General features: G+C 41.1%; 1 protein-coding gene across 1 annotated transcript in view; it reads right to left on the minus strand.

Annotated features, from left to right (window-relative positions):
• The window catches only part of myo3b (myosin IIIB), a 65,381-nt gene that overhangs the window by 804 nt on the left and 38,373 nt on the right, over nucleotides 1-26,204 (minus strand). The window contains exons 27-36 of the mRNA XM_087829557.1: nucleotides 25,892-26,097; nucleotides 23,176-23,287; nucleotides 22,875-23,037; nucleotides 22,370-22,450; nucleotides 20,849-20,945; nucleotides 19,496-19,547; nucleotides 18,437-18,560; nucleotides 8,121-8,221; nucleotides 7,696-7,742; nucleotides 7,136-7,291 (exon numbers count right to left, since the gene is read on the minus strand). Of these exons, the coding sequence (XP_087685683.1) occupies nucleotides 7,183-7,291; nucleotides 7,696-7,742; nucleotides 8,121-8,221; nucleotides 18,437-18,560; nucleotides 19,496-19,547; nucleotides 20,849-20,945; nucleotides 22,370-22,450; nucleotides 22,875-23,037; nucleotides 23,176-23,287; nucleotides 25,892-26,097 (1,092 nt within the window). The 3' untranslated portion in view covers nucleotides 7,136-7,182. The remainder of the gene's footprint in view (nucleotides 1-7,135; nucleotides 7,292-7,695; nucleotides 7,743-8,120; nucleotides 8,222-18,436; nucleotides 18,561-19,495; nucleotides 19,548-20,848; nucleotides 20,946-22,369; nucleotides 22,451-22,874; nucleotides 23,038-23,175; nucleotides 23,288-25,891; nucleotides 26,098-26,204) is intronic.

The raw sequence follows: 26,204 nt of genomic DNA on the forward strand, positions 1-26,204 counted from the left end.
TTGGGGATGAGTGGAGGTGGGTGAGGGGGTGCTGCATGTGTGAGAGGGAGTGTGAATGTGTGGGAGAAACAGAGAAAGACGGGGAGAGAGGGAGAGGCGCTCGAGGCTACTGGGTACTTGAGCCGCTATAATGGTGTCTCGTATGAGAAAACATCTGTGAATTTCCTCAGTGATCTACAACAAAGTATAACTCAGAGCAGTCACTCAGCAGACCTTTGAAGTTGCTGTCTGACAGAAAGCTGCCATTGTTCACAGCCCCCAACACACAGAAACTCCAACTTTGGTCTCACTAATTTTTCCTGCAACGCGATACAAGTCTTTTTTTTCCCCTCTCTCTCTCCCTCTTCCAGGCCTATGAAGCCGGGGATCTCTGCATATTCAAGAGCAAACAGCAAAGCCTTGGCAATGTGCAGGGTTGGCTTGGGGGTCAAGTAAGGCGGGACAGGTCGTTTTACCTTCTCTCAGCCCACCCTGAATGTGCTAATCCAGTCCAGCCTTAAAGAGGAAAACTCTCTCCCCTCTATGATGATGATGATGTACAGACTTGAACAGAGTGAGTTACAGCCTGCAACGCTCTCCCAGGAACATTATAATAAAACAACCTCACCTCCAATCACCAAACTCAGATCCAATGGACACTTCTGTGATAATTAAGTGCTATCAACCCTTCAGTTTACTGCACTTCGCTTTTTAAACATTTGTTTATTATATGACCGTCATCTTTTGTTGGAAATGTTTGTGAGCTGCTACAAATATATCACTTTTTTCCACGATCTACTAAGCAGCAGGTGGCAACGACATAACCGTGAGAAATTTGAACCTTACGCTAGAAATTCTTGTCATCCTCAAAAAGCAAAAACACAAGAAAATAACAGCACTAGAAGTTGGAATATAAATATTTACAAAGTTATGTATGTTCAACTCAGTTTTGTAACTTTGCTTTAACATAAAGCTGTGTTACGTGTCTGCAGGCTGCATGTTTTCTTTCCCTCTCCTTTTGTTTGCCATTCCCTTAGGTACGCAGACTGCAGGCTGATGTCAATTTGGGGATCTCTAACTAATTAGAGGAGGGAAACCCTGATTGGACAAACCAGGAGGGCACACCTTGATAAGGAGACTGACCTGTGGCTGGGCGTGGCTCTCTTCCCTCCTTCGAATTGTTTGGCACATGTGTAAAACTCCTCTGCTGTATTTCTTTTGTTTGATGGTTGTGGTGGGAGTAAAGTGGACTAGTTAAGTTTGGGGACCCCATACACTTACTCACGTAGAGTCTTTTTGTTAGAAACACTAGGTAAGTAGGTTGGTGCCACCCATGTAATTCTGAGCTTGTTTTGAGTTGAGGTTTAGGGTCTTTCCCCCCTGTTTTTGTTTTTCTAGGATAATAGCTCAGCTACGTTTTGGTTTTGTCTTTTTGATGGGTTTTTTTTTGGCACAACCTAACTGTCCCTTTCTCCCCCACATTTGTTGTTTGAATTTGGGTTATTTATTTTGTGAGAGCGCTGCCATTAATCTTTTTTTTTTTTATAACACCTGTACCGGGTTTCCAGAGTTGTTGTGTTATCCCCTCCTGCCCTCGAGGAGACGTAACAAGCTGTCAGATATTGTGGCAGAATATGTCACTATATAGCTATGCAATGCTTAATGCCGTTTTTGCCTTATAGGAGTTTCAATGCAAGGGGCTGTTGTGTAGTAGATGTAGATTGTACAAGTGCCCCCCCCCCCCCCCCCCTTTTATATGTGTATTTCTATAGATTTTTATATTAATATGGCATCTCTGCAGGTTTTTTTGCCAGTCAAAATTTTATGTATCCCAAAATTTCAAGTTAATCAGAAGTACGCCAAAATGTCAAGATACTTGGTCAGCAAGGCAAAATTTTGAGGTACTAACCACATTTTTATCTACTTATTTATTTTCCAGTGGCAGAAACAAATTCAGATCAGGCCAACCGACAACAGGCAAAGTAGCTCTGACCTCAGAGAGTCAATAATACATCATTGAATGTTGCCATGATTACTATGCAGAGCTAGCCAAAAAAGTTAATATACAGAGAAAGTGGATCGCCCCATCAACTGGTACACAGGCAGATATAATGGCATTTCTGAAGAGAGGCATTTATTAAGCTATTCTTGAGATTTTAGAGCTGCTCAAAATAAACTTTGTTTTCCCCCATGTACAATAGTATTAGGAGTCACAGAAAAATGCCTGAGTCTTTAATTAGAAGATCTTTAATTTGCTCAGATTTATATAAAATTAATGTTAGTATGACTTAACCGATGTTGGAGGAGCAAAAACAAATAAAAGATAAATAATCTGCATGGAAAGAATGTCCTTCTTCTTCACACTAGTATTGTATCCATCCATCCATTCGCTTCCGCTTATCCTTTTCAGGGTCGCGGGGGGCGCTGGAGCCTATCCCAGCTGTCATAGTATTGTATCTACCTGAAATAATAAAAGATGAATACTGTGTTAACTACCTGTCTTTTATGGCTATCTTTCATAATTTTGAATTTTTTTTATTTCCATTTTGTTGTTAATTTAAGTTGTTTGAAATGTGCTATATAGTTACAGCTTGTTTGCCTAAAAAACCCTGTTTCTATACAAGAACTGTGTTAAGCCACTTCTCTACTTTAGAAAACTGAGCAAATAAACTAAAAAACACAATTTATAAGCAATTTGCAAATGTCCACCTTTATTTTAAGAGTCTTCTGGTAAAAAAAAAAGTATTTTATGGGTCATATAAGGAATGTATTTAAACAATTACACTGTATACTACTTTAGTGTGACCTCAATTAAGGTTGTTTGGTTGAACACCAGGTGACCGCTCCGGTTCCTCCTGGCAGTGGCAAAAATGACAAGCTTTCAGCTATGCATCCCAAACCGAAACAAGGCCGTGGTAATTCTCACACTGTTACCAGTCCAGCGTTTATTCAACGGCAGCTGGTCCCACCATCTGGGAAAGCAATGCTGGGGCAAAACAAAACAGGTCACACCTTTGGCCATGCCAAGTCTGCTAGTGCCCCGCTCCCTCAACAAACTGAGAGGGGCTAATCATAATTTCACGCTCTGATTTGTCAAATCCCATTCCAGCACCGGAGGCACCCAAAAAACTTTTAAGTCAATAAATTTCATGGCATACAGGATAACAGCTTTCCCATATTGTTCCTATCGTTCTATGCTGGCTTTCTCCAGCTTTGTCCCTCTCACATCAAGGGTAAGATGTCTCCTTTGCAAATGAAAAGGTAGCTGTAATTTTGACCAAAACATTTAGTCACTTGTAAGATTAGCAAACTCTTTCCTCCTCTCATGCATGCTTTTTACATTCATGCAAATGCCAACAACAAAAACAGCACATGGAGCGCCCTCGACAAACTGCAGGTGAGAGGAAGCTGAAACAAAAGCGACTGTAACCCTAATGGCATCCCTTGTCATTAAGAGACCTTTGATGTATGTGCTCAACAGTCTTTTATCTCCTTCTTCCTCCTCTTCCTCTTCCTCTCTGCTTTTACCCGGCTCAACAAGTTTCTTTATTACTGCATTCTTTAGGGCATGTTTCTCTTTTTTTGCCCTTTCACATACATCTGACATCTGGCTGACACTCTTGCATGTCACTCTTTCCAACGCTAGCCAGAAAACAGCACTGCAATGCTGAGTTTGTAGCATTATGAAGCAAGGCATTAATTCTTTACTCACAAAAAACCCCAACATATGGCATGCAACCATAATATAGCAAGATACATTTAGTGTGGTGGAAATGTGACAGATCTGGATATGAAAAGCACGTAAACTGCATTAAAACAGTATTTGAAAAGGCTGCACATGAAATGCTGCATCGAAACTCTCCCTTTGAACTCAAAGGATAGAGAAACAGGACAATGTTGGCCTAATCGTGTTCCCTCTTTGAAGTGAGACATCACTATTAGGTGAAAAGGTAAGTATGCTTCTTTAGAAAATAAAAGCTTTTCATCATTTGTTAAGGCTGCAGCGCAGGCGATTTTCATAAAGGTGGTTTAAAAACTTTGGATAACAGTGTTTGGAGCTGCCTTGGATGTAGCTTTAATGAATGTGCAGCACATGAAGCAAATAGCTAAAATGGCAAGAATAACACCAGCAGTAACGTTAGCCACATTAAAGGAGTCCTCTCCCGCACACCAGATGTTGTCAGATTTAATGAGGGAAAACAAGAAGGAGCTGCTTTTTTTTAAATTTTTTTTTTTTACAAAAACGTATTAAAGAAAACACAGGTGTCAGGCCTCCAACGCTGGCCTAACCTACCCGCTGTCCCCCAAAATGACCCAGAGGCTGAACAAACACAGGGGGTTTGGTTCGTCAGGTCAGAACATCCCTCATCGGAATGACAACAGCATTTCATAACATTTGCCTTTTTGCAACACATAATCAGCTATCCGAGGTAATTACGCGCACACCTCTGCTCACCTCCTCTCATATGCTAAAGCAGGCAATCAGCCAGGGAGTTAATTTGGCAGAGGAAAACAGGGGAAGAAACACCCACTCTGGCACCATTTGTCACTACAGTCCAACCTTGTTATTCAAACTAGCGAGCCTATTTGAAATTCCTCTCTGTGGTAAAACAGGGCCAAAATAATCAAGGGAGCATGATCACACTTAATTGATTCAGTGTACTTTTAAGATGCACTACAGGGTGCTGGGGTGACCTATTTCAGACTGCTCTTCAGAGGAACCAACTATCCCAGCAAGGGAGTAATGCACAACGAGGATTTTAATTATTGCAGGATCTGTGGCTACGACCGGAGGTGAAATGCTTCTCAAGTAACTGTGACACTACATTATAACACTGCCAGTGGTCCGGGGTTTTTATGCTTTGAATTTTTATGGACTTAAATATGACAATAAACTGAAAAATAGTTTGTTTTTTAGCTTAATTATAAAATCTTAATTTAGAAAAACCAAAAATTAAAAAAAAAAATGTTCCTTTCGTATTTTATTGTAAACTGTGCCGTGTTCAGTTTCAGAGTTTTTCAGCTATTTATACTTTACTTATTTATACATTATATTTATACTCTCACCACTTAAATTCACCAAATATGTGGCTGTCAACACATGTCTTCATTTATAATGGGCACATTTTGTAGTCTAGTACTCCTGGGAGATCTGGGATACATAACTCAATTTATATGACCCTTGTACTGTGGGCACAATTCAGTCTATCATCAGAATATCTAATCAGTCTGCCTCTTGTGATGCTAGTTTGTCTTGTTTCTTTATTTTATAGCTCTAATTCTTAAAATATTACCTAAAAAATAATCTGGATCAGAACAGAATTTATAAATATCACAAATATTTTCAGATATTCTTGTCCAGAGCTCCCAAACTTTGTCACAAGGCTATAAAGCATAGAGAAAAAAGCCCTCATCAATTGACGTTATGCTATAAAAAGCTCAATCAGCTCAAGACCAGCTCAACCAAAGGCTTAATAAAATTAAATATGTGTACCTTGCAGTAAGTCTACTGAAAGATGTAAACACCTTTTAGCTACCTCTATTTATGTCTTCCTCACAGGAGACAGTATAACTTTTAAACCTATGTGGATTAACCACATCACCACTAAAGACACTGTGGCTGTTTAAAACAACAAACAGCATAGTTATGGTTGGAAAATGGCAGATTTAAACCACAGTGGTGTCAAGTGACAAAAAAAAAAATAGAGACAAAAGCGTCAACCATGCAGAAAATTAAAAGGAGACTTGAGAGGCTAAAGAAGGAAAATCAAAGATTACTACTACAGCTAGTAAGTAAAGCCTCAGTGCCTCAACCCGAGTCTGACCCTCACAGCATTGAGCTGTAGGATTTGATGAACACCCTGGACCTCGTTAAACCCACCAGGATTCCTGTGAATCTGAACCTAAGTGGAGCTGGGTTTGCTATCAAGGCAGAGCTCTAATGTTTTCCCCGCTGAGTATAAGGAGGATGAGATCCTCAGTCATACCACCCTACTCTTCCTATTAAGATCAAAATCTCCTCTCAGGCCCTCGGGTGTCAACAAAGGGAGATGCAGTAAATGATATGCAAATTGAAAAGAAAAAAAAAAAAAGCTCTACAAATCAACTCGCCAGCCCTGCATTTCCGACACTTCACATCTTAAAAGAAAATTCCTGTATTTAGGGTGAAATTCAAAGTGAGTTCTAGCTCTGCCTCTGTGAAGCTATGTGTGGTGATTCCAGCTCTCAGACAGCACAAAGCCCCTTTAACTACAGGCAACTCGCTGTGGGAGAACTCGTCGAAAGAGTTTTGGGTTTCACGAGGATTTGTCTCCGGATCCGTCTTAGACAATAGACATAATGCTCGGGAATAGGTAGATGTTTCCACGTCAGGTTAACACCACTGAGCTGAGCAGCGCACTGCCTGCAAAATGAGGGGCACTTCATTGTAACAGAGAAACGATGGCTCAATTCAACCATTAGAAAATTATCAATGGCCATTTAATGAGCTTATAATTTATCTAGTCATGAATATTAGAGGCTATATAAGACGTGCTTCCTTTTATCTTTTTTTAAACTAAACTATTTAGACAAAAGAATCAATCGATAAACCAATTAACAGCTACATGGACAATAGGAATATTCACTATATGCAGCCCTGTGGAGCTTGGATATTTGGGACAATGTTACTTCCTCTTTATCCTTCTCTTATGTGTGTTTTTATGAATTTCTGCACCATTTTTATTGCAATTTGAAGATTAAATGCAGGATTTCAGCCTCTAGAAATAAAATTCTTTACCATGCAGTAGAAACACATATAACAGAAGCTCGGAAGTGTAACTTACTAGAGTTAAAGTTATCGTAATAAAAAAAAAACAAGACTGGAAAAATTGTGCACACGAGGTAGAAATCTAGTACGTCTAGTCTAGTAGAATCTAGCAGAATTATGTGTTCCAAACTCTGAGTCGAAGGAAGAAACTATCCTAACACTGTCACTGATGACGAGCAAATTGCTCCTGTAAACACCTTCTGATCGCTTTGCATTAGCAGACGAGGGCACGGCTCGCGCAGGTCGCTTATTCTGCACCGCTGCTACTTGCTCCGCATACCGAAGCACATCCAAAGCAGAGGATGTTCTTTGGAGTGTCTGTCTACACGTCTGAAGCGTCTGTCTTACCGGCTGACATGGTTGTAAGGTTCAGCTCTGACTGACGAGGGGCCCAACTAGAAAGGGTGGGTAGAGGCGGTGGTGGAGTGCTCTTCCTCAGGGATCGACTCCACAGTTGACAGTAATTTGTAGTACTCATCTTCTCCATCCAGCACTTTGATTTGACTGTGATTTTTTTTAAGGAGACAAAAAGATAGTGGTGAGACAGTACTGTGATAGAGGAATGGTGCCTTTTTTTAGTTTAATATTGTGTAAAGCTAGACATTTGCAATAGTATTATTTGCAGATGCACCTGAGATGAGGTGTTTGCTTAAGCATACTGCTCTGAAATAGAATGTCAATTACAGTACAGGCACAGTGCAGACCTTCAACAGTTAAAATTAGCATGATGACAAAGGCCCTAATATGTAACCCCCTCTCCAATGACGCAGAGCATCTCCTCATAAAAACCCTGTTATTTTCGGCTCTCCATTTACATTATAAGAAAACAACTCCATTTCTGGATTCTCCTATTCCACAAAGGGCCTGCTCTGTTTAGAGTTGCTGTAAGTAGGAAAGCAGTTATTTACCCAAGTTTTCTCGGCTTCCTCTTGCTCCCCTGGTAATCCAGAGTTCTCTGAGGAAAGGGCCAAGAGCACACAGTCAAAAGATGAGCAGAGAGTCATTAATTTTTAATTCAAAGTGATTTTGTGTTGAATGCGAGCAGATGCTGATAATATCAGAAGTCACAGCATAATTTTTTTCTGATCAAAGGGCTCAAGTGAGTCTGATGAAGCATGCATCTTGCTCAGCTTTGATAAACCACATCAATTATTCACCGTGAAGGCAGACATCCTGACATGAAAGCAACAGATAAAGAGCATAAGCACATGTTCAAGACAAGAGGCAGAGAAGCGTGGGGGTGGGGCTCCAGGGTCTGGCACAGGTAGGTTTAATTGTATTATCATGTGGAACCAAAGTCAGACAAAGGCCTTTATCGGCACTTTGAACTCACATTTAGCTGGTTGTAGTACAGGCTGTCTTCGGGGCTGTTGAGCAGCTTGGGCTGCTGGCCCCGCCGGCGAGGAGTTCTCTGCTGCAGCTTCATCACTGGACCTGCAACAGAGGAAACGAGGGCAGTGATCCAACCAGGCAAAAACAACAACAAGCTCCAACATGATGCCGACGATGATGACAGCGGCGGTAAACCGATTCTGCCTTCGACTTCTTTTTGAATCGGCGCCCGTGTGTGATGCGAAAGTGACAGAAACACTTTAAATTGACTTAAGTGAGATTATGTCATTTCATTGATGAGATGACTCAATAACAGCTTATTATTATTACATAAACCGCATCTATCACAGGTGCACAGCGGGGGATGTTTGCAGTAGCCGAATTACAAAAGAAACAGGCAGAAATGACACCGTGCATTCATGAAAAGTTCACCTTCACACTCAGAGAAGAGTTCATCCTGGAAATAACGTCAGTAGTTTTAAGCTAAGAAAGATCTCATATTTGTTGCTGACAGTCAACTCTGCAAGATGTAGGCACAGAAAAAGTAGGTCAGCATTTAAAAGTGCAGATAATCTCATTAACTGTATTTCACTCAGTAATGAGTACTGCTCATTGCAAATATTCAATGGATGTGTGATTGTAACAAATGGAAAATAAGTATTTGGAATCTTGGGTACTTAAGAGTTTATAGGGAATTAAATGACTATCTTTACAAGATGAGAAATCTTAGTATCTGTTGTTTGAGGAGAAACATTTGGGCAGCACCTTCTAGTCTAGCTTGGTAATGATCACTTATTAACCAAAGTAATACAGAGTAATAGCCAATTCAACTCTTTACAATACAGAGGAAACTCCAACAATCAGACAGCCCCCTATGTGCAAGCACTTTGCAACAGTGGGAAGGAAAAACTCAGAAACAGGTTTAGGGAAGGCCAGCCATCTGCCATAACTGGTTGGGTGTGAGGAAAGGTAGCCAGGACAAAAGAGCCACATGCCAAGTAGTTAATAGTAGTAGTTATAAGACTAATATCACATAATTGGTACTAAGAGGGTAGAAAGTGGGTGTAATAATGTGGAAACAAGTGTATGATTATGAGGCAAAATCAGTTAATAATAGTATATTGGTAACAACAGGACCTGCTAACAATAAAATGTTAATATCTGTGCATTAAAAATTTTAAATACTAACTTGTGACCTTAATCTCATAAAACAGTAATATTGGTTGATGGTTTAACACATAAGGATACTATTCACAGTGCTGGAATTAATGCTGACTTATGCCTGCAGCATTCTTCTTTGAATAAATAAAGGTAACAGAGTACATATTGTGTTTAATGCTGTGACTTATTACCCAGAAACGTGTGGTAGTTTAATAACCAGAAAACAATTCTCCAAAATGCAAAACTGCCTGTTTCTATCCAATTCCATATTAATAACCTATTAAAGGAAACATCAAAACGTGTGCTGATCAGTTATACATCTACTAATTGCAGCAGTAGTAGTCAGCGGAGGATTGTTCAGTGGAGCATTGATAGTTTTCTGGATTACACGAGTATTCAGAGGCTTATGATTAGCTACACAGAATTAATTAACTATTTGACAATATACACTATTAGGGTCAGGTGGCAATTTCCAGTGTACCACAACGGAAATTAGTGAAAATGTCAAAGTATTAATGGCAGAGGCAGAGAGCTCTGTGTGATGGTAAAATTCAAACAAAGTAATAAAGACTGGAAAATAAAGTGGAATCCAACAGGGTGACATTTTGGGAAAAAAACACTAGTTAGATGAGACGAAGGATGGCTGCAAGGAGAAAAATGTGATGATACTACAGTGTCATATCTATCAGAGATCAACATAGTAAAACCAGTGCAGTAATACCTGCATTCTTACTCATATCCAGTAGGGGGCGACTCCTCTGGGTAAAAAAGAGGAATCTTAGTTTATGGAAGTCTATTGGAAAATGGCCTTAGTTCTCACTTAATCTATGTATGTGGTAAAAACTTATCTGATAAATTTATAGTCTCAATAGCAAGATTTAGGTCATACAGAATATAAACTGATGTTCATGTTGTAAATTGTGGCCCCCATTATACTCCAAGAGAGATAAAGATGAGTATGTTTTAGAGCATGGCTACTTTGTAATTGACAAGTACTGGTGTAAGAATGTGCAGTGCCCCTTTTCCCCTCAGTCAGAGCCTCCCCTTTCTTCCAATATGGTAAAAAAGCTCAAGTCAAGGCTTCCAAGCGAGAGTCCATAAACCAATGGGTGACGTCACTGTGGCTATGCCCATATGTGGTCTATGGTTATGCCACCCAAACACAAGTGAATGCAATTTAACATTTAAAAGTTTTAGCGGTTTTAAAGAGAAGTGACGTCTATTTTATGGCCAATAAATACATATTTTCACCGTGCACACTTCAATAAGAGCCTGACTAAGCAGGTCTGCAGGATTCTAGACGTAGATTTTCACCCTTCCACTTTCCACTCAAATGAGTGACACATGGAAGCTGCGGTCAGTGTGTCAAAAGTAATAAAAAGCAATTACTACATTCAGATCCTGTCTTACTGAGTGATTTCTTCTCTGCAGATGTGTGAAGGCTGTTCTTCCCAACTGCACCACAGAAAGGGAAATCTTATTGGCTTACCAAAGACAATTAGAAATGTGATAACGTGGATATTCGAACATAACACAGTAATAAGGGCTGGGTACTCTTCCTTACTACACCTTGCTTAGCATTTCAAAATTCATTGGTTACAAAAGTGTGTTTTTAAAGCTCACCTTTACTAGGAAGCATCTATATTTAATGTCTGACAACGTTTCATCCTCTTTGCCTGCATTTCATGTGAGACAGGACATTTCTTCATCATGTCTTGCTACCTCTGCTTCTCTACCTTGACTAAAGCTGCATTTGCCTTTTCCATCTTAACACTACTTTGTACTCACTTTGAACAGACCTCATCACATCTCAATCCTATACATCAAAGAGCAGGATCCCCCGCCACCCCTTCAATCTTTCCTCGGCTTTCTTGATGTTATTCAAACCAGCACAGGTTTACTAAAGTCACACTTTGTAAATGCCCAGAAAGTTACTGTCAGTTTTGAGATATTAGCCAACTTTTACCGTGAATCTTATCTAACCATGCCTCAGAGGTGCTAACTGTCCGCTGTGTGAATCCCCGTTACCCCTGAGTATTTGAGGATATTTGGAAGAAATCTCATGTACCGAGGCAAATAGCTCAGGAAAAAAAAGCAGCTGGGTTTGGATGCATCAGAAGCACTTAGGTTTTAGTCTCACATTAAAATTAATTGGACATTATGCTCTTGCTTAGCCTTTGAAACCTGAAAGAGCATGACATGCTGCAGCGAAGAGAAAAATCAGCACAAATAAAATGTTCACACTTTACGTCTCAGTTAAACAATGTCGGTATGTAGGACGTTGTTCTGCTAATGATGCAGAAAATGGTTTTGATAAGCAAATGTTTTATTCCCCTGAAATTGCATCAAAGCCCTCAATCACAAATAATGAATCCTAACGTCCTTGAACAGACTTTTGAAATTAAATCGTATTATGAAACAGACTGCGTACTCTGTGCTTTCAACAAAACACATTAGCTGTGACAGCACGTCCACAAGTATTTAAGAATAATGCAAACTCTTACCTGCATATAGTGCAATTAGGACAATACCCAATTCCCTGATGACTTGAGTGTTTCATAGATTATGTTGAAAATGCAGAAAAACAACAATTGGAAACCTCAAGTGAAATTAAATTAACGGGGATTTATGTCTTTCCTCTTTTTATATATATATATATATATATATATTTTTTTTTTTTTTTTACAGCTTTGGATACTCCTTATAAACACGGCTAAAGATAATAATGAGGTCAGAGTATGTACAAGTAATCCCTGTGAGCCAAAAGCTCAGACATCAGTCTGCTTTTGAAGCTCTGTTTCTTTTTTTTTCTCTATTTTTTCTACTCGTGCTTTTATATGTCTGTTTATGAATATCCTCAATATTGTCTTCTCAGGCACGCGGCTCTTGCTGTGAGCACAGCAGTCCTACCCACCTGCTGTTCAAATCTTCTGTTCGCGAGGGGCAGCCAATCAGAAAGAAGCTGGGCTGAAGGGAAAGGGAGGTAAAAAGTCTCAGGGGGCCACGCCAAGGTCTACTATGAGATGAACAAGGATTACTTTAAACTGTGAGTCATTCTCAGTCAGTTATTCTTTTACATTTAAAAAAATATATAGGATAGGAAATGAGCACAATAGGTTTCTTTAGCTGATGCTTTAACTGTGTCCCAAGAACTGTAGCAAGTGAAAGCTAAACCCGATGATTGGCTGTAAAGAAAACTGTGGCCAGTAAGTTTACTCAGCGGCAGCTAATTAACATAAATCCTGCTAAATAAATAAATACATAAATAAATGTAAACACTGTTTTCTACCAGTTGGTGTCTGTAAACATGAGCTTCAAATGGCTTTGCGAAACAAACAAAACTCTGCATCACTTTCAGTCGTACTGCGAGGAATGACAACATCTGTTCGTTGGCCGATCCCCCCACAACTCTCAACAGCTAGCGAAAATTTTGTTTTAATAGTGTTCAGGTCAGGATAGATTCTAACCCCTTGATGATATCTTTTTTCCCAGCAAATGTCACAGCAGGTGAAAAGTATTAACTGATCTAAAACTAAAAGACTAAATACCTCCAAATTACATTCCCTACAACCGAAGCTGTGTTTACTGCAAATACCACTATCAAGACAGGAACCAAATGTGGAATCTTGTCTGTTTTTCTGCAAAGTTATGTAAAAGCTACTCAGATGGATTTCATGAAACTTGGTTGAGAGCTGACATTTGTGCAAAAAGAAGAAAGATATTCAGCATTGGCTCAGGATCGCTTACTTCAGATTAGTGGGATAGGGTACTGGCACTGGAATTCGCTCTTTTACAGCTCCTCTTTGTCAGGATGGTGACTGAAATGTGGCAGAAGTGGCAAATTTGGAAAATAAGGGCCCACTAAATTCTTGTCCAGATCCCTTTTTTAAAAAAAATTATCATGTAGGACAATGACCTTGTAGTTTAGTACCTACAGTCACACAACAACGACTGCACTCTTTGATGTTTTTAATGGAAAATGTTGTAAAATCTCTCAGCAGCTTTATTATTTTATCAGTTTCTACTAAGACATTATTTTTCCTACTGACATTGATGAGATATTAATGTGTCTGTTTCTACAGATGCAGTTCTTATCTCTCAGGTGCTGTATCTAACCCTGCAGATCTCACAGGAGGTTTAGCCTCACAATTTATCCATCCTGACCTGCAGCGATCAGAGCGTGTAGCAGATCAGAGGATGGGTCAGGCCTCCCATCTCTGTGCCTCCATTTGGGAAATCATTGTCATTTGATCCAGGCCAGCCCCAGAGGAATGCTGCTCCTGCAGATATATTACAGGCAGGGGAGCCTGCCAAACTGGCTTCTGGCATGGGAGCACAGCTTGGACACGGGCGGGCAGAGCTGGGAAGGGGTCAGGCAGCGGCTCACACCAAGGGTTTGCTAAATGATCGTGGGTAACGTTTGCTGTTTGGGGTGGGGAGGAATAATAGCCAACTGAGAATACAGAGGCAGTAAGTTTCATGCAATATTGATTTCTCCCTATCAAAAGAAAGCCAAGCAGTGTTTTCTCCTCTTGGTGAAAGACTTACATATTGTACATGTTTGCTTCTTGAGATAAAAAGAATTCTTTTTTTTGAGATAGGTACTTCTTTTATTTTCAAAGACTAGCAGATGAGACGTATTACATCTCTAAATACCACTTTGAAATCCCTTGAAAATCAGAACGCTCTTCAGAAACAACATAAAAGAGCCGCTAAAAGGGATTTTTAGTGGAATAAATTAGAGATGTATCGATTTACTTCCAAAGTCACGTGCTGCAATCACCTGACTTCTCCCAGACCACAGAGAACCGCTCGGGTTTTGTTTATTCAGATGGAGAGAGCAGAGGCACCAAAAGGCATGGATTATAAGGAAAAATCATCAGCAGAGGCCTTTGATGTCTAAATGAGGCATGTGCAATCCAGACCCCTCTCTTTACCTCACAACCGTCTCTTCACACACATACACACACACATTAGCCCAGACAGCATGCACACAAACGTGCACACACATGCACGCAAACAGTAACAGATATTATTCTTAACTTGCAAACAAAGACCCAAACCAGATATGCAAAGTGGAAGAGCATTTCCAGAACTTTCTCTCATTCCTTTAATAGCCCGTCATGTGCTTTAAATTAGAAGCCGAACTGATCAAGCCTCGCAGATAATGCAGAAAAAGGGGGCAGATCCTCATCTGTTTTCACTAGTGCAAGCAGAGGATGTTGTTACTTACAAGCAATTTTTCACACTGAAATCAATCATTTCCACTGACAGCAACTTTTGGAACTTTGACTCCTGAAAAAATGCTTGCTAGGAGGAGAGATCTGATTGTGGGAGTCGATCATTTGTCACAAGCTTAATACATGTAATCTATAACCCTGACCAAGAAGGACAAGTAAAAAAGAATAAAGAATGATGAGGGAGAGACGAATGACAAGAAAAGCCAAAAACAGATTAAATATGGAAATGAAGGGCACTGAGCCGTTTCTCTCTTGATCAGTGGAATACCAGCAAATTTTGCTAAATAAAATTAGTACAATAACAACCTAATAACATTTTGTGCTTGGAAAAGTTTGCTAAAGTACACCAAGTGACTCAATCGACATGTGAAAAATCACAGAGAACTCTGAGCATCGTTTTCCACCTTGATTTTAATGTGTGAGGAGATTATTCTGTTGGAATTGTGATGATGAGTAGTTTGGAAGTACATCCTGTTAACTACTCCCACTGACATTAAGAGGATTACGTAGGTAGCGTCAGACAGAGGCAACTCCTTCCGTTAAGTTGAGTCTTTCCTATCCCTTCCAAATCTCTGCTGCCGCTACGTCGAGCCTGTAATTTGCCTAAAACTGAAGGCATCCGGTGGAGACGCGGCGATATGTGGAGACAGACAGATAAATCAAAAGGCTGAGAGACAGCGAGAGGGAGGGAGAGTATTTGTCTAGAGAACATGGAGAGGGTGGATCATTTGTCTGGCAGATGCATGTTGATACCGTGATGCTGCTTTGGTGGTGATGGTGTTGGTGTATGTGTGTGTGTGTGTGTGTGTGTGTGTGTGGGGGGGGGGGGGGGGGGGGGGGCGTTGTGGAGCAGCACCTGGTGGCTGCAAACCTTGTGGGAGGACATGCAGGAAGACGTTTATGAGCTGAGGGAAGGAGCAGGCGGAGAGGAAAGTGAGATGTTCTTGTGAGTGTGGGATGACCTCAGTGTGGGGAAAAACTGCGCCCACATTTCCAACAAGCGCTCCCAGCTGCAGCTATAAAGCACAGAAACAGCTCAGAGCAACAACCCAAATCAATTCTTATTGACTGTACCGTGTTCTGTGCAGAGGGGATGCAACTATAACCATTAAGACATTACTTTAACTATTTTCCTGTTTTTCTTCTTCTTGTTTCATCCTTTCAAGCCAGCAGGTTAACCATCTTCTGAGGCACAGAGGTAATTGGGCTGTGTCGTAGCCCCACTTTATCACTGTCTCTCTCTTGACATGTATGTTTACCACAACTATAATCTTCAAAAAGCCTGTTAACATAAGTAGCTCAGCTTTCATAAACCATAAAGTCAGCTCTGACTGATCCTCGGCACCATCCTGTTTACCACGCTGAGGAGCATAAGCAGCGCTCTGATCATATCTGCTGCTTGCTAGCAAAGGCTTTCTTTCTGCACACATCTCTGTGACTCATTTCCAAACATGTTGCATTAATATTTAGTGCTCAGGAGACAGGTGACGGAAGGTGACATCGCCTTGAACGTGTAGCTTACAAGACAACACTGCGTATGTGTAACTTTTTCCGCTGAGAGAGCGAGAGAGAGAAAAAAAGAAAAATCAAAGGTTGGTGTTGAAGACAACTGCAAGCGCCTGGAGTACAAAGTGTTTTAATGCTCTCTCCCCATCATAAAATACAGCACTGTGGGTATCTGCCTAAAGAGGGAGAACAGTCGCTTAGCCTGGTGTCGGATACACAGTGAAACAGATCTCTCAGTTGAACACCAGGCTTTTTAAAATCATGCAGGAAAGACCCAACGTCCGTCAAACACATTGAGAGGTTCCAGGTCACGCCCTGGTGTTTTGGCTTTAATGGGAGCAGCGTGTAGAGAGCGCGCGGGTGTCTGGAGGGGTGGAGTAATTCGATTACCACGGTTAATTTTCTGTTTTTTTTTTTCCCTCTACTGGTGTCCTGAAACACTCCAGGTCGAACTCTAGCCCGAGAGAACCAATGCGATCACCAGAGGCGACGGCAGGATGAGACACAGGAAGAAGTCTGGTCTCCAAACATCTGGCAGGGCAAGGCTTCCATGACTCGCTCAACCTCGGGATGAAAAAAAAGACCCTCAGATCTGCAGGGATCAAAGTGTGCCCTGGGTGCATGAGCCACTGTGGCCTCCCTCAACATATTCAAATGGGGTTTCCTGAAAGACGTCAGAGCCACAAGCAGGAACATAAATGAAGCAGGAAAAGAGGCAATGATGAATACCTGAAAATCTCTCCACATATAATATCTAAGGAATTAGTCCAGGCTATTTTTTCTGTTGAAAATTTCAACAGAATTGAACTGTCAGATCTAGAAAACTTAAAACTTACCTACTTAAAAAAAAAGCATTAGAGTTTGACGCGCTGCAGGAAAAGAGACTAAAAGACTAACCTTCATTTAGACCCCATATCCCACCTCTAAGTACCCTCAGGATAAATCTCAGAGGTTGCAAGATCACTGCAAAAAACTCTCCTTGTTACCAGCAACATGAACCCTAAAAGTCTTTTTTGACCAAAGTCTTTTGTACAATGTTTCACAGTGATCCAAAATCAAATGTAATTTTTCTTCAGTGCACATGAGCGACCTGCTTTTTTTTTTTTTCTTTACGAATAAAGAGGAACATTTCCAGAAACATTACTTTTGCATTTTAATTTCTTAAGGATGGACATTTTATGCATAGCAATCAAAGGATGCTTAAACAATTGCAGAAGCATTTCTTCTGCATTTCTTTTTAATCTCTTTGCATTGCTTATTTGCTTGTAGTGGCTTTATTCTCCTTTCACCTCGCACGGCCCAAAAATGTTCTTCAAATTACTTAATCTAGGAAAGAAAGCAATTTGACACAAGCCATCTTTACAGCTATACCCACGAAGCCTTACTGTGGGCATGCTTTATTATTGATGCAATGATGCTATAAATTCATTGTTTTACATTTGAACAAATTCTTGGGCTTTAAACTGTAAAGAAACACAAAAAAAAAGAAAATCATTCAGCTATTATTTTAAACTTACATGTGGACCGACTGGAGGAAAAAAACAAAGCAAAGAGCCAGTTTAAGCAAAATACCCTCACATTTACCGCCATGTTTCCTCTCAATAATCACTTTGACATTATAAATTCATCAAACACTGCCTCCCTTCAGCGGCAGTGATGCCTGGGAGCGGGGGTCACCTGTATGCAGCATTACCGAATTAGCCGCTATCTAACCCAGACCTGCTGTGGCGTGCTGACACTAATCCCGGGCCTGCTGGAGAGCCCTGTCTGTGTTACATTATCATGTCTAATCCCCATAATCTCTCAGCCGCAACGCTAAACACTATTCCACCTCGGTCTCTTACCTCATACCCCTTTAATAACATTAATGAAGGGCCGGGCCCCATTACCAAGGCTACCCTAGCGGTGGGCTGGGTGACGGCCATAATCAGAGGCCCCCTGCACAGCCACCCACTCAGCCTTCCAGGCAGCAGGAATTAATGTAATTCGTCGCCTGGGGCAAAAAGCAAACCAAACATATGTTCAACAAATCAGGGTTTGTGTATTTTCGTGTCACCGTTACTGTGCAGGTCTATTAGAGTCACTGATGAGATCCTTAGTGAAGGGCCCGCCATGCAGGAGAACGAAAGCTTTGAAGTGCTCGTGTCACTTCGAACCCCCCCCCCCCCCCCCCTCCACTTGCCTTGAGACGTTTATGATGAGCTGACCTGAGTTATTAAAATACCACAGAAATGATCACCCATAATGCCGCTCTTTTTTTCTGTCAACAAAGAATGGCAGCAGGGGATTGGCTGGGATGAAAGGTTGAAAGGGGTCTCGTATTAAAAATGGCACTTTATCCATTAAAGCGGGATTTCTGCTGTCTCTTTGTGTAATTACCTGCACCCGCCAGCTCTGTGCTCGGGCTTACCTTGTTTACACTGCGTGTCTCGCAGCCTTGCCGTCTCCCTGCACGGCTTCGTTACACTGTCTTCTGCTCTGCCTTTGTCTCTCTTGATGTCTTTCACTTGTCTGTCTTGGCTGTCAGGGCGAACCTTGAAAGAGGAGGCGTAAACACACCCAGAAGAGCAATGTCAATGAAAGCACTGAATGAATATATACAAGTTAAAGCATGCCCTGTAATGCGTTTTTTTGTTTTTGTTTTTTTCAATTTAGTCATGTAGATGTTGTATTCATTTATTTACAATTTACAATTTGGCACTCATATAACTCAAACCCATTAATGTGCTTTGCAATGTTAATCAAATGCTAATGCAATTGCATATCCCCCCCTTTACTAGCCCTACCTCCTAGCAAACAGCACCACACTGACTTAATTGTGAGAGGGTGAAAAACAGCACATACAGACTTCCTCTCATATTTAATTTTATCTTTGAATAAAAGAGCTATAGGAAAGTATTAATCTGCTTAACATTTCTAAGTACATCCTCCAAAGGATTTTGCTTTTTTAATCTTACATATGCTCAGCAGAGTTACTGGCAAAAACTGTACATTTTCCTCATTTCATCCTTTCAACATCAAATGGTGAGCAGCAAAAATTGGATCAGACTTCAAAGACTGTGATGTGCTCCAAGTCACGGAGTGGCTCTTCTATTTCACATATTGAATCCGAGCAGGATATCAAAGTGCTACCAAAGAACCTCAGGTCTTTACTAAAAAAGGGGTCTAACATCTGTAGAAAGAAGAGCGCAAAGACAAATCACCTCAGGGAAGAGTGAGCATTTATTCTCAGCCGTGAATTTCCAGCCTTTTGATTCTCTCGTTCCTGTACCACCCTGTCTTCTTCTCTGCTGAGATTGAGGTTGGAGCAAGAGAACTCTTTTGTCTCAAGGACTCAAAAAATTCCCAAAGAATAATCTGGGTTAAAGCTGCTTTGTAGAGGAGCAGCATTGTTTTATTTTATTTTATTTTTTTACATACACAGCTAGTAAGGCATAAGGAAAATGCTCATTGATATTCTGCTACTTACATCTTCTTTATGGGTATAATCTCCGTCTGCCTCTTTGTTGTCCGGGCTGTACCTGTGAAATTAAGACGCACTTTTAACTAAAATGAACAAAAATGATCACTGCAAAATAACGCATATTGCATCAGCTTATTACAAAGAAATCCAGAGCTGAGGATGATTTGTATTTGTCTTTTTTGCTCCTAAAACATCTCCACTTTATGATTATGCAATTTGCGGAGCAAAAAAGCGCCGATGTGTTTCTGCGCCCGTTCGCTCATGTTGCATTATTTAAAAAGCAAACACCAACGAGACAACATCTGCACGCACAATGCCGCGAGCCAGTGGCATTCATGCTTCGGGTCTAGAAAAACAAAAATCTCATCCAGTTTGGAACTGGCAATGCAACCGGAGGCTCTGCTGTTTGGATGCAGACACAGAATTCATGCATGGCAGACAGGAGGGATATCAAAAGGGAAAAGAACAGCATGTAGGTGAGAACACAAATCTTACCGCAGGAAAATGGGCCAGATCATGTCAAAATAAATATATATGGAGAGATTCCAACACTGATTAAACAGAATTGTTAAGTGGAGGTTTGAAGTTTTTTCCCACCAAGGAATATGATTGTAAACATGGAGAGAAAAATCCCCAGATGAGGCTCTGCTCGGTTTGAGTATACAACGAGCATAACATTTTCAGATGTGTAAATCTAGTATTTTGGAGTTTTGGAGTCGGGAGAGAAATGCGCAACCTTGACCAAAATGTCGCAGAAGATTTAAACAAGATATGCAATGCATCTCTAATTTTACGGCTTTCTTTCTAAGAGCTAATGTCAAAGGTCTGAAATCATTCGGGGATACTTAAAACAATTTTTAGGATGCTTAGAGACTTTTTTAATGACAAAAAAAAAAGGTAAAAGCTGCCATCGACACCTCGTGTGCCGCTATTCATTCAGTGGCTGCTCTCCCCCTTAGCAAATACTTTCTTAATGTCTGGCCTGCCCATATGCTGAATAAACACAAGCTCGTACATCTGGACACCAGTGCAGCACCCAGCCCCGCTTGTGGTCAGACAAGTGTGCTATCTTGGTGGAAAGTTATTTATTACGTTTATAAAACTGAAAGAGGTGGTGCGCAGGGAGGAGCTTTCTCCTTTGGGTGAAACAGCAGTTCATTATGAGGCAAAAGCAGCTCATCCAGCAAAGGCTGAAGATGAATGGCAAGCATGGGAGGCCTCTTGCTCAGTCAGCCATGGCTACTGGTGGACTATTGTCTGTGCAATGAGGAGCAAATTAAATTACAAAAGAAATCAAAGTACAGGAAAAATGAGACCAATGAGAACAGATGCTGAAGGACAACGAATGTCAAAGCTCACCCTAAATGCTCCTCTTTGGTGGTCTTTTCTCCAGCCTCAGGGTGACATCTGTGCTCCTGGGGTCCACAGTCCCGACGCACCCGATGGCCCCTGTAAGCTGCACAGGATATGAATGCCAGACACGCTGTCAAATGGTCAAATGCCTCACCCCTGTCCTCATATACACGTTGCATGCTCACACAATTACACACAAAGTGTATTTATTATATATTAATCAGGAGCACCAAACAGTTTTGTATGAAGAAACTCTGGATTCACCCGCGAGGAAGTGAGATGTGTTTAGCATGCATATATGGTCTGTGGCGCTGCAGTGAGGAAACTTTGTGCGGTTATTGAGACACACTGAGCTCAGATGGATGGTAAACGGAGCCTGCTGACTTACTCCGTCGACGGGCTTTGTGTTTTTCTGGTAAAATTATATGCACAGGAAAAGAAGGCTCAAGTACATTGTTGAGCAATGGTTCTATTTTGCATGGTCTAATCTGATCGATGGTGAGCATGTCCCCCAGGCCCCGCTGAGATCTGAGAAGCCACCAGGCTCATACATTTGAAAGGCATCTGTTTATTTTCAGAATGCAAATGCAGCCCACCTCAAAGGCTATAAGCTGCAGAGAACACACAAAGTGAATGTGCTGGAGTGCTCCGCCGGGGGGCTGAGGCCCCACTTATGTCAGGTTCAGGTTCTCCCCCCACCCCGCCTTCCATCTCCTTCCCGAACCCCGGCGGCCACACACAAACACGCTTCTCTAAAAAGAAAGACAGCGGCGACAGAGAGGCTTTCCCAACACCAAAACCATGTTTACCCATTCTGCAGCTTTATTTACAAGGGTTTAATGGAGGACATTTACACAAGGTGTGCAGGCGACTGAGATGCTCCATGTGCCAGATGAGGGCAGCCCTTAGGAGAGCCAGGGGAAACAATGCCAGATCTCCTCCCTCCTGCCCTCCTCTCTCCTGCCCCTTTTGGCACCCTCCCTTGTCCTCCAGTGAGAGCCTCTGAGGAGGGGGAGGGGGGCTGGGAAGGTTAATGTGCCCACTTTGATCTTCGTCAAGGCACACTGAGTAAGAATTAATTTACATTTCAGATGAAAAGGTTGACAGTATAAAAAGGCATCTTGTTTCTGGTATGTGAGAGCTGTGTAATAGGCCAGGAATTTGAGAGAGGAAGTCGTGAGGAAACAGAAGGGATAAGCCCCTCTCTTGCCTTTACTGGGAAAGAGATGAAAGGAAAAAAAGGATCTCAGTATGCACTGTTCTTCTGAAACATAGGGACCAAATGCTGCCCAAACTTTCAAAAGCTTTTCTGTATGCATTATTAATTAATTATTACTATTTCGTAGGCCACTCATGAGATCAAAAAGGTGTTTCACAAAGATGTAAGGTTTCCAGGCCTTTATCCCGTTTCCTTTTGAAAATGTATGAAAACAGTGGCGCGAATTTCCACCGGACATGGGGCCGCGTGAGAAATTCCAGATGTCTCCACTTGAATATTTGAACTTGAAAATTTAAACATTTCTTTACCTGATTGTATGCGGACAGCTGCCTCTTCCCGCTCTTTTTTGATTTGCTTGAGGTTCTGCCGAGCAACATAGCCCCTCCAGGCTAAGGGGAAAAGAAAGAGACAGTGTGTGTATGTGTGTGTGTGTGTGTGTGCGAGAGATTGCTGACCTACCTCTGTGAAACAAAATAGACTGCGCATACTACACAAGATCCCACTTCAAAACACTGCTAAACCAGGTGGCAGAGGGATGGATCCCTTTGAACTCTCTGAGGTCTTATTGTCTGCTCTGAAGCATTGCTCTTAACCCTCATAGGTCAAGCTGTGGTTATCAAACTATCTCTTTTATGAAGACTCACAGGCACATAATAGGCTAGATGTCATTAAGAAACCACCTCACATCAAATTTGCACCTGTTTCATCACGAGCGATAAAAGAATATATCACAACTCATCTTTCTTTTCATATTTTTTACTTAAGTTTGAATAATCACTCTTCCTGTTTACTGTTTAATTAAAACCAGCGTACCTGACTGGATGATTGTGGCCCCACGGCTTCTCTTCTCCTTCTCTTTTCGATAACGCCGGGCCCCGAGCCAGCCTTTAGTGTAAGCTTGCATCACCACCACCCGAGCGATTACTTCCCGCAGCAGCAGGTTCAGTTGTTCCACATGGTAGTATTTCAGAAAAATCTGACAGGACATTTTGCTCTGGTTAGGACATCCAAAGCTTGATTATGTCTATTTCTTTTATGTCTTTACAAACTTTAACGTCTTTTACAAATAAAAATAACTTCAATATTAAACTTTTTGTTTTAAAAATAACCCCACCTTTGTCTTTCCCAGAACCCAGTCTTTTAATTTGGCCCTCTCCAGTATGGCAACAGCGTTTTCTTTGCTAGTTTCAGGCATCTCGTGAGCCCGAAATGCAAGATAGTAATATCTGGAAGAGGAGACAATGAAGAGAAAAAGGACAACTTTGAACAAATGTAGTTACTCAAGCAGTGATATTGTGTTTTGCTATTCTTTTTTTAAAAAATCTGGGAGTATTTGGAGCTGATAAATATAAAAACTAAGCATTATCTTTGCACAGGAAGTCGTTACTTTGTTACATAGTTTTTACGTCCTCAGAAAGCATAACACAATAAAATCAATGTTGGATAAAACACTGAGTTAAGTGAAAAACTGTGCAGAAAACCCACAATACAGTGTCCCGATATGACAACACAGGGTGTCAAGAGGCTAACGAATTGCTGAAGGTGTTTTTATTACAAGCTGCATTCACAAATTCACTGACACACAACTGACAGAGCTTTATTCGACGTCTTTAAGCAGTCGAATGCACAAATGCATGCTACATGCACAAATGCATGCTACATGCATCTGTGCATGCACACAAATGCATGTAGCAGGCAGTCAGATGGATGCAGAGAAGACTATGTGCAAACTAGAAGACCCAGAATCAAACTATGAACTTTCTGCTTTACCTCCTGAGACACTGACATGCCAATAACAGAACAATATAAACAGATTTAAAGAATTTTTAAAAAGCTACTTTCAACTGCTTTCTTAGTGACAAGGGATCACATATTTGATTTGGCAACTTTTTTAAACACATTTTTAATGTATGTCATTCCTATAAAAGATTGTTCTGCCACTTATTTATTTATTGTTTGGTTAGGCAGTCTAAAAGTTTCAAGTTAGGTATCTAAAAATGTTGACTTACAGCCTCAAACTTCTGATTTTTTTTAAGTGAAATAAGCCTTCATACCCTCCTAATGCAAGCTCAAAGGGATATTTGTGTTCTCCTGGGATTGAACCAGGAATCTTTCACTTATTAGGAAAATATATAAACCACTAAACTATAGAGAATAAATCAAGCATGTGTCTGAAACTGGAGCCATCTGATATACAAAACTTGAAATGTTGAATATTTGACAAGATATTGATAATTTAGCTAACTTAGTTTTGGTAGATTAGGGGATGATCTTGACATTATCAATATCAACATCTTGTTGCACATTGCTACTAGAAGTACTGTTAAGAGAACCAAAGTTAAAAACTTCCTGCTGCTCAGAAATCTGAGTCAAACATGACTCTTTAACAGAGACCAATGCTGGATCTCTTTTCAATGCATCATCGTCTCCTATTTCAGTGGCCACAGAAGATCCTCATTAGCGCAGGCCTATCAGTGTGCATCACCCACGCCGCTGTTTATTGCTCACATTGTCTGGATCCATCCACTGATCCTGCTGTTTATAAAATACCAGCATAGGACAGAGTGGTTCTAACTGTTTGCTCAGGGACATCAAGGCTCCAGAAATACTCGTTCATCTTTCGTGTTCTGGCAGTGGTCAAAAAGAAGAACAACAACAAGAAGAAAAACTTCTTTGAACTCCCCTCCCCGCCTCAGTCTACAGCCTTTCATTCTAATTCCTGTTGATACCTGTTATTTCTTTGATGGTAAATACAAAGCACTGCAACATCAGACGAGCCTTTGATATGGGAGCACAAATTTAAATCAGTTTTCACTAAAGGTGCAGTTTAGCCATTCAGGTCTGTCTGTATGACTTTTGCCTGGCTCAGGTAGGATGATATGGATTCAATAGCAAGGTTAAAATATATTTACACACTCTCCTTCTCACACAGGCACACTTCAGGCACAGGAGACAACAGGGACGTCATCGTGCCGGGGGTTGTGTGCGATCTTCCAGTAATCGGCCTTCGATACTGGGAGCAAAAGTAGGACATGCAGGGAAACACCATGTGGTCATTCAAAGTTTCAGCTTGCCAAAATTAGGCCCACATTTTTAAAGCTTCCCCCGAAGCAACGACACTAACCAGTCATCTCAAAGTTCTTCTTTCCACAAGTCTAAGTTAATTAAATTTTATATAATCTTAAAGTCTCCACATTAGAGGTGGCTGGAATACTTTTCAAAGGAACACTGATCAAACATAAGCTTTCTGGCATTTTCGCACAGCCTCATCTAAATGTGTGGATTTTTTTCCCCTTAAAATTTAGGTGTACGCTTTTAAATTGGAGGAAGCGTGTAGTGCTTAGTAACAGTTAAACGGATCCTGTCCCATATTTTTAAAAACCCAAAACAACACCCTTACGTAAAGCCCCCCGTTAATGATGAGACTTGTTTTAATTGTGCTCTAATGTAATACCGATGGGACAAGGAGACTATGTTTGAGCTTTTTCAGGTCACCGAGTATAAGAACAAACTCTTTATGAATAGTAAAAGGAAATCTATTAAAATGCATCACCCCTTATAATCACAGTTCCTCCTTGTTTGAATTTAATCCATATCTTCCAGACTGGAGTATCCACCCAGTTAAAAGAGCTGCAGGATTTAGTCTTGCACTATCACTAATGACTGCCAATTAGTCAGCCTCTTGCTCTGCTCAACATGTACCCCTATCTAATTAAAGAACCCGTGTTTTTGTGTGATGTAGAGCACGGCTCACTTGTTCTACGCCATCTCTGGGGCTGTGTCAGCGTGCTGCAGAGTGGAGGCGCCGCCTGTCTCGACGCCGCTCTTACCTGTTGACAAAGTCTTCAAACAGGATGCGGTGGGAGTAGCCTTGGCGGCGGATGTTCACCGTCTCCAGGATCCCAGTGTAACGCAGCTGCACCATCACCCGCTCCTTGCAGAAGCACAGTGCCTGCCTGTCGTCATTAGGTTTGATGCAGCGCACAAAGTGTGGCTGGCCCACGACCATCTTAGACAGCAGGTCCATCAGGGAGTACTGCACAAACACAACAATGAGGCAACAGTAAACCACGGGCAGAAGCAAGAGAAGACACGAGAGAGCAGTTATATCGTTTCATATTATCAGGGTTCAAAGGTCAGATC

The sequence above is a fragment of the Neolamprologus brichardi genome, chromosome 16 (genome assembly GCF_056152115.1).
Source record: "Neolamprologus brichardi isolate AB-2024 chromosome 16, ASM5615211v1, whole genome shotgun sequence".
Taxonomy (NCBI): Eukaryota; Metazoa; Chordata; class Actinopteri; order Cichliformes; family Cichlidae; genus Neolamprologus; species Neolamprologus brichardi.